General features: G+C 37.5%; 2 protein-coding genes across 3 annotated transcripts in view; both read left to right on the forward strand.

Annotated features, from left to right (window-relative positions):
* The window catches only part of CFAP91 (cilia and flagella associated protein 91), a 514242-nt gene that overhangs the window by 380667 nt on the left and 118417 nt on the right, over positions 1-15158 (forward strand). The gene's annotated exons all lie outside the window — the stretch shown is intronic.
* On the forward strand, positions 4-10828 carry GTF2E1 (general transcription factor IIE subunit 1). Of its 2 annotated transcripts, none has more exons than XM_070741910.1 (5): positions 4-164; positions 1791-2325; positions 2735-2936; positions 5104-5345; positions 8390-10828. In XM_070741910.1, the coding sequence occupies exons 2-5, from the start codon at positions 1878-1880 to the stop codon at positions 8818-8820; spliced, it is 1323 nt and encodes a 440-aa protein (XP_070598011.1). In that variant the 5' UTR covers positions 4-164; positions 1791-1877; the 3' UTR covers positions 8821-10828. The 2 variants fall into 2 exon arrangements, with proteins under 2 accessions (XP_070598011.1, XP_070598012.1); XM_070741911.1 differs by having other exon boundaries at positions 46-168.

A 15158-nucleotide genomic window follows, 5' to 3' on the forward strand; every position in this document is an offset into this window, starting at 1 on the left:
TGCGGGGGTGGGGAGCCAAGTCTTAATGAGGCAGGAAGTAAGAACGCAGTGTGTCGCACGTTAGTGACGTTTTGCGACGGCCGGACTTTCGTTTGCAGCCGCCTCCTCGAAGGAAACTTGTGAGGTTCGCGGTAAACGGAGAAATTTGTTCGGGAGCTTCGCAGGTCGGTAAGGCTCGTTGGGCGAGACGGCCTCGATCCCTTTCCGAACGCGGAGGCGATTGGGAGTGAAAGGAAATCCATCGTCCCTCCTGCCTAGTTTCACGGAGGGGTTGGGCTTCGGACAGAATCCTCCTCCATGTAACGCGGTCGTCATAGCCCGTTTTCTGCAGGTTGAAATGTAGTATGCCAGGCAGAAGGGCTCCATTGTGTAGTTGTGTAGTTGCATTTTCTTTCTGTCGGCAGCCTCGGGAGTCAAGCGCGTCTGCCATAGCACAAACATGGGTTATTCTATTTCACTAAATAAATTGACTGGTTGTCTATTCACCCACTCATCGCATCCTTTGGCAAAAAATAGATAAGTGGATTGAAACACAATACTCCCACATCTTTTTCTTCTTTCCATTTTGTTCGAAGAAAGAGGCTTCGTACCAGGGCTCAAGCTACCGGATGTGGGCTACAAAAAGCAATCTAGTGGCCACCAGGAAGCCACTAGACGAACAGAGCAATAGTCTTCCTGATGGCCACTAGATAAACTATGACTTCCTGATGGCCACTAGATGAACAGAGCAATAGACTTTCTGATGGCCACTAGATAAACTATGACTTCCTGATGGCCACTAGATGAACAGAGCAATAGTCTTCCTGATGGCCACTAGATAAACTATGACTTCCTGATGGCCACTAGATGAACAGAGCAATAGACTTTCTGATGGCCACTAGATAAACTATGACTTCCTGATGGCCACTATGAACAGAGCAATAGTCTTCCTGATGGCCACTAGATAAACTATGACTTTCTGATGGCCACTAGATAAACAGAGCAATAGTCCATGTGTAATGCAATCTTTCACCTATTGGTCCTCTTAATGAAACGTTGTGCCTTAGATGCTGTATTAATTAATATAGTCTTCACAAACAGTGGTACCTCTACCTAAGAATGCCTCTACTTAAGAACTTTTCTAGATAAGAACCAGGTGTTCAAGATTTTTTTGCCTCTTCTTAAGAACCCGGAAAAGATTTTTTTGCTTCTTCTTAAGAGCCCGGAAAAATTTCCCAGGAAATTTGAGAGCAGCACGAAGGCCTGGCCAGTTTCCTGCCACTGCCCCTTTAATCCCAGCCATCTCAGGCTTTTCTGGGCTGCCTGAAGAGCCTTTCGGTGGTGCTTAAGGAGGCTTTGGCAGTCCAGAGTGAACAGAGGGAGGCGTGTGCTCCTCCTCACTGCCTCAGAGTCCCTCTTTTTTAAGCCTTAAAAGTTTTGGAATATTGATTCTCCTCAGCTCACCTTTTTCCTTCGGCAGTGACTGTCCTCCTCCTCTTCTTCCTCCAACTCCTTCCACCCAAATTCTGAGGTTTTATTTCTAATGGGTTTGCACACATTATTTGCTTTTACATTGATTCCTATGGGAAAAATTGCTTCTACTTACAAACTTCTCTATTTAAGAACCTGGTCACGGAATGAATTAAGTTCTTAAGTAGAGGTACCACTGTACTTGTAGTTCTTGTATAGACTGGAAGATAGGAATACAATAGTTTTTTTCCTGCATGTATAAGAACAGTGAAGAAGGCAAGAAGGTTAGAAGTGTTGTTATATGTGCATTTCTAATTGTTTGTTATTTATTCTGGTTATAGTTAATCATAGTGGACAGTGGATTGGATACTGCTAAGTAGAAGAAAACAAGAATTTAAATATAATATTTGTTTCACAAGATAACAGTTATGACAGATCCAGACATTCTCACGGAGGTCCCAGCTTCTCTGAAACGCCTTGCTAAGTATGTAGTACGTGGTTTTTATGGTACTGAACATGCTTTGGCCCTGGACATTCTAATTCGAAACCCATGTGTAAAGGAGGAAGACATGTTGGAGCTTCTGAAGTTTGATCGGAAACAGCTGCGAGCAATTCTCAACACTCTTAAAGGTGACAAATTTATCAAATGCAGGATGAGAGTGGAGACAGCTCCAGATGGGAAGACCACCAGGCACAATTTCTACTTTATTAATTATCGTCTACTGGTCAATGTAGTGAAGTATAAGTTGGATCACATGAGAAGAAGAATTGAGACAGATGAAAGAGATTCCACCAACCGAGCCTCTTTCAAGTGTCCTATTTGTTGCAGTACCTTCACAGATTTAGAAGCAAATCAGTTGTTTGAACCTAATACAGGTAAGATACAAGAATTCCTCAAAGGGTTGAAATAATAATTTGCCATCTTATCTGGTAGCATTGATTTGGGGATAGAAAAAGTCTATATATTTTGTTGTTCCAAGTTATTTTTTTAAAGCTGCTGTACAGATCAACAGTTTTAATGGCAATTGAGTTAGCAAGACATTAAGACTTCCTAGGAATGAAAATAATGAAAGTGTATTTATAATAAAAATAATAAGAGAGAAATATTACAGAAGCATGTAACCATATGACAGGCTTAGTAAACATTGAGAGCTGCACCAAAGAATTTCTCACTAAATAAAATGCATCTTTTCCATGATAGTTTTACTCTGCACAACCCATCAACTAATTTAACAATTAATTAGCATTTTATTTACTAATTGTTACTGATTTATTTTCTGTATAGGAATATTTCGCTGCACATTTTGTGAGACTGAAGTGGAAGAAGATGAATCTGCAATGCCTAAAAAGGATGCAAGGACTCTCGTAGCACGATTTAATGAACAAATTGAACCTATTTATGCATTGCTTCGTGAGACTGAAGATATTAATTTAGCTTATGAATTACTTGAGCCTGAGCCTATGGAGATTCTTGCATTGAAGCAGAGGTGGGCTAGAGTATTCATTTGTCTGAATTTGGTAGTCGAGTATTGACAGACGTCTCAAATTCTGTTTCTAAAAATATATATACCGGTAATTGGATATGGAACTTTATGATTTATCTAGGTGTCTATAAATGATGGCTGTATAATCTCAGTAGGATACTAAACACATTTTCCAGTATAAATATCTCATAAATTTTAATAAATTGGGTATAATCATATGCACTCACAGAAAAAAAACATACAGTAGTACCTCTACCTAAGAACACCTCTACTTACGAACTTTTCTAGATAAATACCGGGTGTTCAAGATTTTTTTTGCTTTTTCTCAAGAACCATTTTCAACTTACAAACCCGAGTTTCCGAAATTGTAACCGGAAAAGGCAGGGAGAAGCCTCCGTGGGGCCTCTAGGAATCTCCTGGGAGGAAATAGGGCCTCCACCTTCCCTGTGGTTTCCCCAATCGCACACATTATTTGCTTTTACATTGATTTCCTATAGGAAAACTTGCTTCTTCTTACAAACGTTTCTACTTAAGAACCTGGTCATGGAACGAATTAAGTTCGTAAGTAGAGGTACCACTGTATTTGACTGAGGTACCACTGTATTTGACTGAGTTGGAAGACTGTAGACTTCCAACTAATGCATAGAATTTTACCTTTAGTCTTTATATAAGGTATATATAAAAACAATATTTCATATTGTTTCTCCTTTGTGGTTCATTTTATTGAGATTTCAACTTACATATTTTTTTCCTTTTCAGAATTGAAGATTATTTTTTAATCATCCAAATACATTTTTATATATGATTATAATAGAATATTAAAGTACAATGAGATTTGTTCTTTAATACAAATCTTAACATAGAGAAAAAGTTACTACCTTGCGATATTAAAAGAGTCTTGAGGGCTTTTAAAAAAGAATTCTTAGTATCTTAAAGACTGAAACTTTTTCATTGCATATCTAAAATCCTATCCATATGTACCCAAGATTCAGTTTCACCAATTGCAGGAGTGCTTCCAAATGCATACATTTGATTACTAAGCAATATTAAGCATTAACACAACAGTGACATATTAATATTGACATTATTAATTATTAAATATTATAATATAATATTATTCAATATTAATTTTAGATCTACAGATTTGATAAAATCTTATCTGCAGAAATGGCCAACTTGTTGCCTGTGGTACAACTCAGGATGCTTACTCCATTCTGTACCCTGCTTGACTAATATTTTTTAGATTACGTTAAGTAATAAAACAAAATAGGAAGCAGAGCACCAGTGTTAATAGCAGTTCTCACTTAACAACCACTTGTTCAGCAATGGTCTGAACTTACAGTGGTGCTGAACAAGTCCTCAAATGTACGATGGTTGCGGCATCTCCATGGTCATGATTGTCATTTGTAACCTTCACTGATGGTTTCAACAGGCAAAAACTGGGAAAGCCAATAGGGGTGTTACAAATGGTGATCACATGATAATTTTGCTTAGCAATGCTATGGGTTTGTTTAGCAATGGAAAGTAGAAGTGCTGGAGCTATGTTATTATTATTTATTATTATTATTTATTAGATTTGTATGCCGCCCCTCTCCGTAGACTCGGGGCGGTTCAGTGGCTGGGTCATGTTGCTAAGTGGTTGGGTCATATGATTTTATACTTTACAGACACATCCCTTAGTAATGAAAAAATCTGATTCTAGTTATCATCACTAAATGAGGACTACCTTTCCAGGAGTGCATAGGTGGTTCTTAGAGGCATTTTTAGAAAAGAAACATTGTGGATAGCTATATACCCAATGTTTGTCTAGAGCTGTGCAATGCCCAAAATTCCTCTGAGGGAGATGTGATAAATAAAAAAATAAGTTTGGTGAAAGGTGAGTTTATGGACAAAAATGGTAAGGCTGCAATATCTCCAAAGTTTATATTTCCATTGCTTCCATTCCTCTAGAAATAATGGCATTTTTGTAATCCAGCTTTAATAAGTGTGTAGGGCATTTTAAATCCTTTAAAAATGAGTATCATTAATGATCCTGTTGAGAAGTCTTGATGACCTTTTACAATATTGGGTAAACTGTTTGTATTAGCCTATAAACTGTACTGTTATGATAATTTTATTAAAATAATGTACAATATTTCTCTAATCCAAATATGTCTATGATTGTATGCAGCAAAGAACGAGCTGTTGCTGCATTGGGAAACAGTAGTTTACCAAGTGGGCAGCATAGAGAAGCCTGGACAACAAAGGGTCCTTCTTATGGGGACATGTACACTCAGAATGTAATTATTAACATGGAGGATCAAGAAGATAAACATCAGCCAGCAAATGAAGGGAAGCTACCTAGAGAGAGACCAGTCTGGCTGCGGGAAAGCACAGTGCAAGGTGCTTATGATCCCAATGAGGTCATTGAAGGTAAGAAAGATATAAGAGGAAAAACATTATGAAATCCAAAAGGATGTAAATAGAGAAGCATGTACCTTACGAGAAGTACTCAACTTGGGTTTGAAATTTCCATCACTAAGCAATGTGGTTATAAATTATAACCACATCATTTAGTGAGAATAATTCATGCAGTCCCAGTTGCCATAGTTAACTGAATCCCATCATCATTAGGCGAGGTAGCTTCCTGCTTGACTTCCTACAACCGACAGGAAATAGCAAGTCCCAGGCTCTCAAGCACTTGCTGCTGGACGAGGGATGGAGCAAGTGTCAGGAAGTGTGTGGAAGGGATGGTGGAAAATGAAGAGATGCTGCACAGATTGGGAAGGTGCACAAGGAAGAAAAGGAGTGCACGTGGCACCATGCTGGTCAGGGAGGGTATCTAGTTCATGGAGAGGGCAAGACCTGGGAAGGACACCTTCAACACCTAATCCTAACAATGGATTGTATAGGAAAAACTGGCTTAACCATAAACCCAGAAAAGTGCTATCTAGGATATAGGAAACCTGATATTTGGGGTTCGTGCTTGATAAGAAAGAGGTAAAGCCTGAACACGGAAAGGTAGCAATCCTGAAACAGGTGGAAGTCTCCAAATAAAGATACTTACTCTTTCTTGGGTTATTATCAAAGGTTTATCCTTCATTTCTCTACTATAGCTCAATCACTAACAGACCTAATGACAAAAACAGAACCCTCCAAAGTACAATGGAGTACAGTATGCTTGGAAGGATTGGACGTGTTTTATGTAAGAGACCAGTACTTAAAGGACTGGATTTGTCCCAACCATATGTTATATAAATAGATACATCTAACATAGGTTTTGTGCTCCTTTAAAACCATGAAGGGAAGGACCAGACTGTGTTATACTTGTCAAAGAATCTTTACCAGGGAAACAAATGTAGCACCATCCAAAAAAAATCCTATGCAATGAAGGAGGCAATCACTGTTCTGTGTGTGTAACTCTGCCCTTTGGAATTCAGTGTGATAATTGACTATCAATCACTCACCTGACCGCAGCTGCTGAAGGATTCAAATTCCCACTTAAGCAGTGATATCTGACAGTGCAACTATACCACTTCAGTATTATGCAGTCGGTGGGATAGCAAAATGTCATTACTGACTTTCTTTTTTTCACAAATATTGTGAAATATATAACGGTACCTTGTCTTACAAACTTAATTCGTTCCGTGACGAGGTTCGTAAGTAGAAAAAGATAGAAACATAGAAACATAGAAGTCTGATGGCAGAAAAAGACCTCATGGTCCATCTAGTCTGCCCTTATACTATTTTCTGTATTTTATCTTAGGATGGATATATGTTTATCCCAGGCATGTTTAAATTCAGTTACTGTGGATTTATCTACCACGTCTGCTGGAAGTTTGTTACAAGGATCTACTACTCTTTCAGTAAAATAATATTTTCTCATGTTGCTTTTGATCTTACCCCCAACTAACTTCAGATTGTGTCCCCTTGTTCTTGTGTTCACTTTCCTATTAAAAACACTTCCCTCCTGGACCTTATTTAACCCTTTAATATATTTAAAAAGATGAAACAATGTTTCTCATAGGAATCAATGTAAAAGCAAATAATGCGTGCAAAACCATTAGGAAAATCCAAACTTTAAGGCTTAAAAAAAAAGTGGCGGGCGGACAAAGTGAAGGCTAATGGAGTGGAGATGGACAGCGAGGAATGGAAGTCCTAATGAAGGTTAACGCCGCCCCAAATCTCTCCCAAAATCACCCCTCCAAAAGCTTCTTACGCTGCCCCAAATTGCTCCCAAAATCACCTCTCCAAAACCTTCCTACGTTGCCCCAAATCGCTCCTAAAATTGCCCCTCCAAAACCTTCCTACGTTGCCCCAATCACTCCAAAAATTACCCCTCCAAAAGCTTCTACGTTGCCCCAAATCACTCCAAAAATTACCCCTCCAAAAGCTTCTACGCTGCCCCAAATCACTCCAAAAATCCCCCCTCCAAAAACTATGTTGCCCCAAATCACTCCAAAAATTACCCCTCCAGCTGTTTCCTATGCCATCCCAAATCAAGGTCCTACCTAACAAAGGCAAATGGAGTGAAGAAAGGCAGCAAGGAGAAACACATTTTGAAAGGAGAGGTGATTTTGGAAGATTTTGGAGGTGATTTGGGGCGGTTTAGGAAGCTTTTGGAGGGGTGATTTTGGGAGCAATTTGGAGTGGTGTAGGAAGCTTTTGGGGGAGCGATTTTGGAGGCGATTTGGGGCGGTGTAGGAAACTTTTGGAGGGGTGATTTTGGGAGCAATTTGGAGCGGTGTAAGCTTTTGGAGGCAATTTGGAGCAGTGTGGGAAGCTTTTGGAGGGGTGATTTTAGAAGCGAGATGGGGCAAAGTTAGGCTAGGGGGGATTTTGGCAGCGGGATGGAGCGGCTGTGGGGAGCAGAGGAAGTGGAGGGTTAGAGGGGAAAGTGGCAGGGAAATGGGGCAGCTCCTGCGTTCCCTGCCTCGGGACTGCAGATTCAAGCAAAAGGAGGCAGGGAATCCCGGCGGGGGCGGCAAGCAAATGGGAATTTCCACCGGTGGCAGTCACAAGGCAAGGGAATCCCTGTGGTAGTAAGAGCGCATGCGCAGTAAGAGAGCCCACGCACCCGGGCTCGGGTTCGTAAGGTGAAAATGGTTCTTAAAACAAATCTTAACAATTTAACAAATCTTAAAACACCGGATTCGTATCTCGAAAAGTTTGTATGAAGTTAAAATTTAAAAGGGGGCGGTAACATTAGATGGGTGTATAGGAGCATAAAAAGTTAGTTTTTGGACTTTGTTAAGGTATACCGTAATTAGATACACACTGAATCTACAGTACTGAGTCCAAATTACAAGCCATACACCATTAGCCAATACATTTGTCTGTTGCAAATTTATTTGCATTAGCCAATAAATTTGTCTGTTGCAACAGACCAGCAACATTGTCTGTTGCAGCAAAGTAAATATCTGCATACTGTCATGTCCAAATGAATATAATTAAATTATTTAAATACTTTCTTGCAGGTGGTCAAGACATAAACATGTTACATGAAGTTGAAGAGGGACAGGCAACACTCGATAATAATGAAGAGGTAATGCGTGCTCTGCTCATCCATGAAAAGAAAACTTCTTCTGTCTCCACTGCTGCTATGGGAGGGATTACTCCTTTATCTGCCACAAATGCCAGTGATTCCGAGAGTGAGACCAGTGAATCGGATGAGGACTCCCTTCCTTGTGCAACCACTGCTCCCACAACACTCTATGGTCTGGCAGATGACAATGATGAGGATGAGTTTGAGGTAGTGACTGAAGACCCCATTGTTATGGTGGCAGGACATCCATTTTCTTATAGCCAAGTAAACCAACGTCCGGAGCTTGTGTCACAAATGACTGTGGAGGAAAAAGAGCAATATATAGCTATGGGCCAGCGTATGTTTGAGGATATGTTTGATTAACTTCTTCTACCTGAATAGCAGTGACAGATGATCTTCAACTGGAAATTCCAAAAAAGCAAAAGAATTAGAACCAAACAGAGGATGTAGAGAGGGAGATGCCACAAATGCAAGAAGATGTGAGAAAGCTGCAGTTAACCCAGATATCTCCCGTATTTGCACATGTGCACACATGTGTTTAGTCTACATGTTTTCCATTGCATTTTAATTGATTTTTATTTTTGCCTGGAAAATATGATTGCTCTTTTAATGACTTATTTTTCTTCTTTGAAAAGAGGATTTGTATTGTAGAAGGCATTATCTTTAGTTTACTCTGAACATAACTGCTTGTATCATATAGTTGAAAGAACTTACTGACTTGCAAACATAGTGACTATGGGCTCCTTATTTCCAATGGTTTGAGAAGCTCAATGCTCCCCTGCCATATATCTTTGACGAGGGTGGGGAGAAAGAACTTGTGGCTGAAGATAAATACAATCATGTTAAATCAGTGAGTATTGGGAACTATAGTGTACTCTTTTTTTTCTGCAGAAGGCATCCAGGCACTGCAATCTTTTCAAATTTATCTATTTTTTAAAAATGGTATCAATGTGTCACTCTTCTTTGCTAACTTTAAATTTTCATTTAATATCATCTGCAGTGCTAAAATTACCAAGGAGATGGACTTTGTTAAAATATAACTTGAATCTAATTTTCTTACCTTTCCCAGAAGTGGTGTTATACATCCCATCTTAGGATGGTTAGTTTGAAGCCTCAATAGTCCCAAATGTGGACTGTATGTCTTTACATGTTACATAATCCATGAGGAAAAAGCAAAAACAAACAAAGTTGCCTCTTAACAAACGAGAATAATGAGGAAAGCAGAAAGTTGCCTTTGATAAGACCTGGACTCTGTCCAGTAAAATATGTGTCATGACTATGGTAGAAACTACCATCCAAGTGAATGGTGGGGAAAGCAATATCTAAACAGCTTTAGTACTTTAAAAAATTATGCAGACTTTAGATGCATGAACAGTCTATTTTAATATTTCAGTGGTACCTTCATGAATTCAATTTTGTGATATTTAACTTTCTAAAACACATTTTTAAAAAAAAATATCATTGTACATTTCTTTGGAATAGTGGTAAACTACAGATAAAATAATTGTATTTTAAAGCACAAGCATTTATTGCATATTCCATTTTTATATATCAGAATTGTACAAGTTAACAGCTTGCAAATTGAAAAGCTAGTGACTATGTGTGCTACTTTTTGTAACTTTCAGATAATTCAGTAGAATCAAATTTTGTTCTACTTTAAATTAGAAATAAAATAAAATAAAATATGATGCATCCATTAAGGACTATTGTTTTTAGATTGCAAATAAGCATTTTAAACAGCTGGTTTTATTTTACTGAACTATATATAGCTGTTCCCACAAAATGCTTGTTTGACCATCACAATGTCCTTGTGTATTTGTATTTCATATTAAGGCTGTATGAATGAGTAGATCGAAAGTACATCTTGCATTTAAATACCATTGGGAATGCAGATCCTCTGGATAATTTGACCATGACATGATGTATTAACAATTAAAATCAGTCTTCCAATTTGGTTGTCCCTCTTTCAAATGGAAGAAAGAAATACATAATTCAAGGGGAAGTTTGATCATTCAGCAATACTCACTTAGCTCCTGTCTTCCTAGTGTTTTTCCCCAGGATTGTGTGACCTCCTATCGGAGCTACAATATGATTTTAAAAGAAGATGCATTTTGTTTTAGGGTATTTCATCTACATCCCATATGGCCTGAACTACTTTTTGGATTTTGAATTTGAAGCTTAGCATGGGACTAACACCTTTTTGGAACTTAAGAAATTCCTAATTTTATAGAAAAATGGAATATTGCAACAACTGCTAACATAGTGACAGTGTGACTATAGTATATGCTATGGGCTGATACTTTTTTCATGTTCTTTTTGTACCTTTTCTCTGCCATGTCTTGGACTCTGTTTAAAAACGTATTTCATATAAGACCCTATTTCTAGTTTTTAAAAGTGTGACTACCTGCCTTTTAGAAAACAAAACTATCATTTTAGTAATAAAAAGTTGGATATTATTAATAGAATCATAGAAGGGGCTACTGAATCTCATCCAAGCCCAAGACAATACCACAGTGGTCTCTTTCATTGGTATTTGTTGCAATCTTTTTTTCTTCCTCATCCTTAATTATAAGAACAAGACCTCAAAAGAGAATTCATCTTCTCCCTTTTAACAAAAAGGATGAAACAAGCACAGATTGTACAAATCCAACAACACACACTCAGTTTGCAGAAACTGATGTCATCTGAAGCATGTTACCTGACAATGTGACATCAAAATCGCTTAAAATAATTATTACAAAATGTTTAACAGTGAAGAAAAATATAATGAGTGTTGGGCTTAGAGAAACAGGATTGTGTACCTCCTGTATACATTCTATATCTATTTTTAATTTTTGAAGTCTTGTAAAACAGTCTTCGTTTGTTTTGTGAGTTTAGTCCATTTATGTTTAGAGAAATCAGCTTAATTTCATCCTCCATTATTCTTTTTATTATTACTCAGTTCTTTCTTCCTTGCGTTCCTCATCTCTCTCTGTACTTTCTCTCTTGCACCCTCTATCCTTTTGCTCTGTTTCTTGTCTCCTTTTTTCCTGCAATGCCTCGTTCCCCCCCATCTGTTTCTCTTCTTGACTTCTACTCTCCACTTTATCTCTGCTCTCATGTTCTCCTTCCATTGAAAAGTGGGGGCCAAAGAATTCTCGAGCCTTCTCCACAGAGTCAATTTAAAAAAAAATCCTGCCTAGTTAAATACCCCTTCTGGTATTAGCCATCTAAATATCACATTCTTGTTAATTGGGTTGTTAGAAACTGGTAGTTTTTCCTCTGGTGTCTTACTGTCCGGGGTATCTACTTTAGGGTTTTTATTTCCCTTCCATTATATGTTATTGTTTCGTCTTGCATGTTCTTGTAAACTTCGTCTCTTACAGCCTTCCTTATGAATCGGATATGGACTTCTTTTGGTAAATGATGTCATCGAGCATAATTGGTATGGATCCTATAAACCTCATCTATATCCTTGAATATGTCTTGTTTATATTTTTGCATAACTTCTGCTAGGATTTCTGTCATTTTCTCTCCAAAGTCTTCATCTTTTTCTTCCATTATATTTTGGAATCTGAGATAAAATGAGGCCTTCCTTATCCATCTCTAAAAAGATAATCGAGTCTGTTAATTTTGTGGTCAGTATGCTAGTTTTCTGTTCCATTATTTCTAACTTTTTTATCCAGGTGTTGTATTTTTGTCTCAACTACCTTTATTTGTTTGTTTTGGATAATTGATTGTTGAATACTACAATTTTTTCAATTTTTAAAAATCTCCTTTCGTCTCTTATCACTTCATGGTTTTTCCTTGTGGCTTTTTTTTGTAATTGTTCCTTGGGTTTTATCCATCAATTCTTGAATTGCTTGAAGAAAATCCTGTAGATTCTGTGTACTCTGAGTTGAGCTTGATTTTTTGGATCCCAGCATGCTCTTGATTGAACGTTGGGAGATTTCGCGACAATACCGTTGTTGTAAGATATGGTGTTGTTTTCTTAGTAATCCTCATATGGGTGTCATACTAGCAGATCCCCCCCCCCAAAGGCTTTTCTAAAATAGCGTGCAATGTCATTACTTTAGACTGTCACAAATGGCAGATCAATTTCTTGTCAGAAATTGGGGTACCCCGAGGTCCTTGGAAGTTCTGCTTTTCTGTCAACGCTTCCTCCAGAAACGTTGATGTCTTTAAAAGCTTTCTGTCAAGAACGATCGGAGTTTAAGAACAGAGCTGTTTTTTCTCCCTGCAGTGCGATGACCTCACCACCGGAAGTCTCAATGAAATAACAAGAAAAGAGTGGTAGCTTATATTAAAGAGAAATTAGAACTGAGACAAATATACAAAGATGATGGAGAACACTGATGATAGAGATAGAAACCCAACAGAAAGCAGTACTATTTGTCACAATATATGCCGCAAATAATAATAAAAATAAATTCTATAGAAATATACACAAAATTAATAGAATTAGGTTATGAAAATATTTGTTTGATCGGAGATATTAATGCAGTTCCAGACAGTAAAAAAGATTACACGAGTAACAAAAAAAGAAAAAAGAATTTTGCCCAAGTTATTCCCTGAAATGGTTCAGGAATTAGTGATGGAAGATGCTTGGAGAAAATTACATAAATTAGTACAGGAGGACAAAATGATCGCAAAGCTATAATTATTTATTGAGTTATAAGATGGGTAAAATTCATAGATGAGTTCACGGAGAGGGGCGGCATACAAATCCAATCAATCAATCAATAAATAAATAAATAACAGACCTTCAAGTAGAATATACACCAGTTATTTTTATCAGATATTACCAAGGGGGACTATAATAAAACTATCACATACATCATTTACATATTATAACAGCAACAAGAATAGCATTTGTGCAAGGTTGGAGACAAAAAAATACATCCTCAGAAAATTTGATTAAAAAAAATATATGATTGTGCTGAAATGGACAAACTAACAATTGAGCTAAAAGGACAAATTAATTCAGAATATTATGCGATATGGAAGAAATGGTACAAATAGATTAAGTATAGAAAATGAGAAAAAAAGAGATAAAATATAAGGAGGTAAAATGTATATTTGGAAAATATGGAACATGGATTTGAATGAAAAAATGTATGAAATATTCTTAAACTTGAATATATTGATATATAGGTCGTAAAAAAGATGGTGATAAAATGGGCTCAAAACTTTGGGTATAACATAGAATTGGAAAAGTGAGGAAAGGTTTGGAATAAAAACATCTATAAAATGTTCTATAGAAGGCATCTTCCACCTGTAAGGATTGCAAAAATGTACTCCCAATGTATCACTAGTGTTCTGTCGGGGTCTCTGGTAGAATCCTCCCAAAATTTCACAGGTACAAATTTCAGACACACACACGTTTGAAAATTCAAAACAATGTTGTTTATAATGAAAATTCACTTAAACCAAGCCCTCTTTTGGTATAGCAAAGAGCACTCGTCTCCAAACAAACTGGTAATTTGTACAAGTCCCTTATCAGTTCTGTGATACTTAGCTTGCAGCTGTGAGGCAATTCACAGTCCTTCTTCTTTCAACAAAGTGACACACTTTGCCCTGGTTTAGTTTCAAAGCGGGGGAAAATCAGCACACAAAAGGTCAAAGTCAGTAAAGCAGTCACGAAACACAACGATCAGATAATCCTCCACAATGGCCAAACCCACAGGCTGCTCTTTATAGCAGCCTCACTAATTACCACAGCCCCACCCAACCACAGGTGGCCTCATTTTCTTTGATAATAATCTCTCAGTTGTTGTTGCCTATGCATCGCTCTCCACATGCTTGGCTGTATCATTAACTCTTGTTCTGAATCCAAGGAGGAGCTAGATAATTGATCTCCTTCTGAGCTGTCTGCCCCACTCTCCTCCCTGTCACTCCTGTCTTCTTGGTCAGAGGAGCCTTCATCAGCAGATTCCACCGGGGGCAAAACAGGCCTGCAGCATTTGGATGTCTCTCCCACATCCACAGTCCTTGGGGCAGGGGCTGGGCCAGAGCTAACCACAACACCTAGAATGTAGGAAGTGCAAACATAATACAAGAAGATACTACCGTTTATGGTGGTTCTGTTCCAAAGCAAAACAATACTAGCAAAGGATAAAGAAATGGATTGAAGAAATAACAATATACAGTAATGAAACCAGAATTATTTTGTTAGGGATATTCACAGGGAATCAGGATAAAAAGACGTAATATCTAATTTTACATATTATAGCAGCAAGAATATTTACACAGAATTGCAAGAACAATAACATACCAGCAGAGGATTGTGTGATCAAAAAAATCTTAAAGAGTGTGCAGAGATGGATTGGCTTACTAAAGCAATGAATGATTAAGAAGAATCAGAATATTATAAGATATGGGATGACTGGTATAAATTGTTAAATAGCGGTAATCTATAGGTTAGAAATGACAAAATTTAAGAAAGTATAATAGTAAGAATGTAGTAGGAAAAGGTGTTAATAATAGTAAAAATGAAATATCCTTGTATTAAAACAGTACAATTGTAAAATTGACATTAGTAAGAAAAATATTGTTTAATATAAAAAGAAAGTTATGTAAGGATGGGTGTTACATTGAAGATTCAGCTTTGTGGTAAATAGTAAAAAGAATCAAATCCTTGAGTTCATCCAACCCTCTTCCCCAATACAGTCTAGAAGATAAGGTGCAATGGATTTCCCTTAAAATCCTGGAATATTCCCATT

Source organism: Erythrolamprus reginae, chromosome 2, assembly GCF_031021105.1.
Source record: "Erythrolamprus reginae isolate rEryReg1 chromosome 2, rEryReg1.hap1, whole genome shotgun sequence".
Taxonomy (NCBI): Eukaryota; Metazoa; Chordata; class Lepidosauria; order Squamata; family Dipsadidae; genus Erythrolamprus; species Erythrolamprus reginae.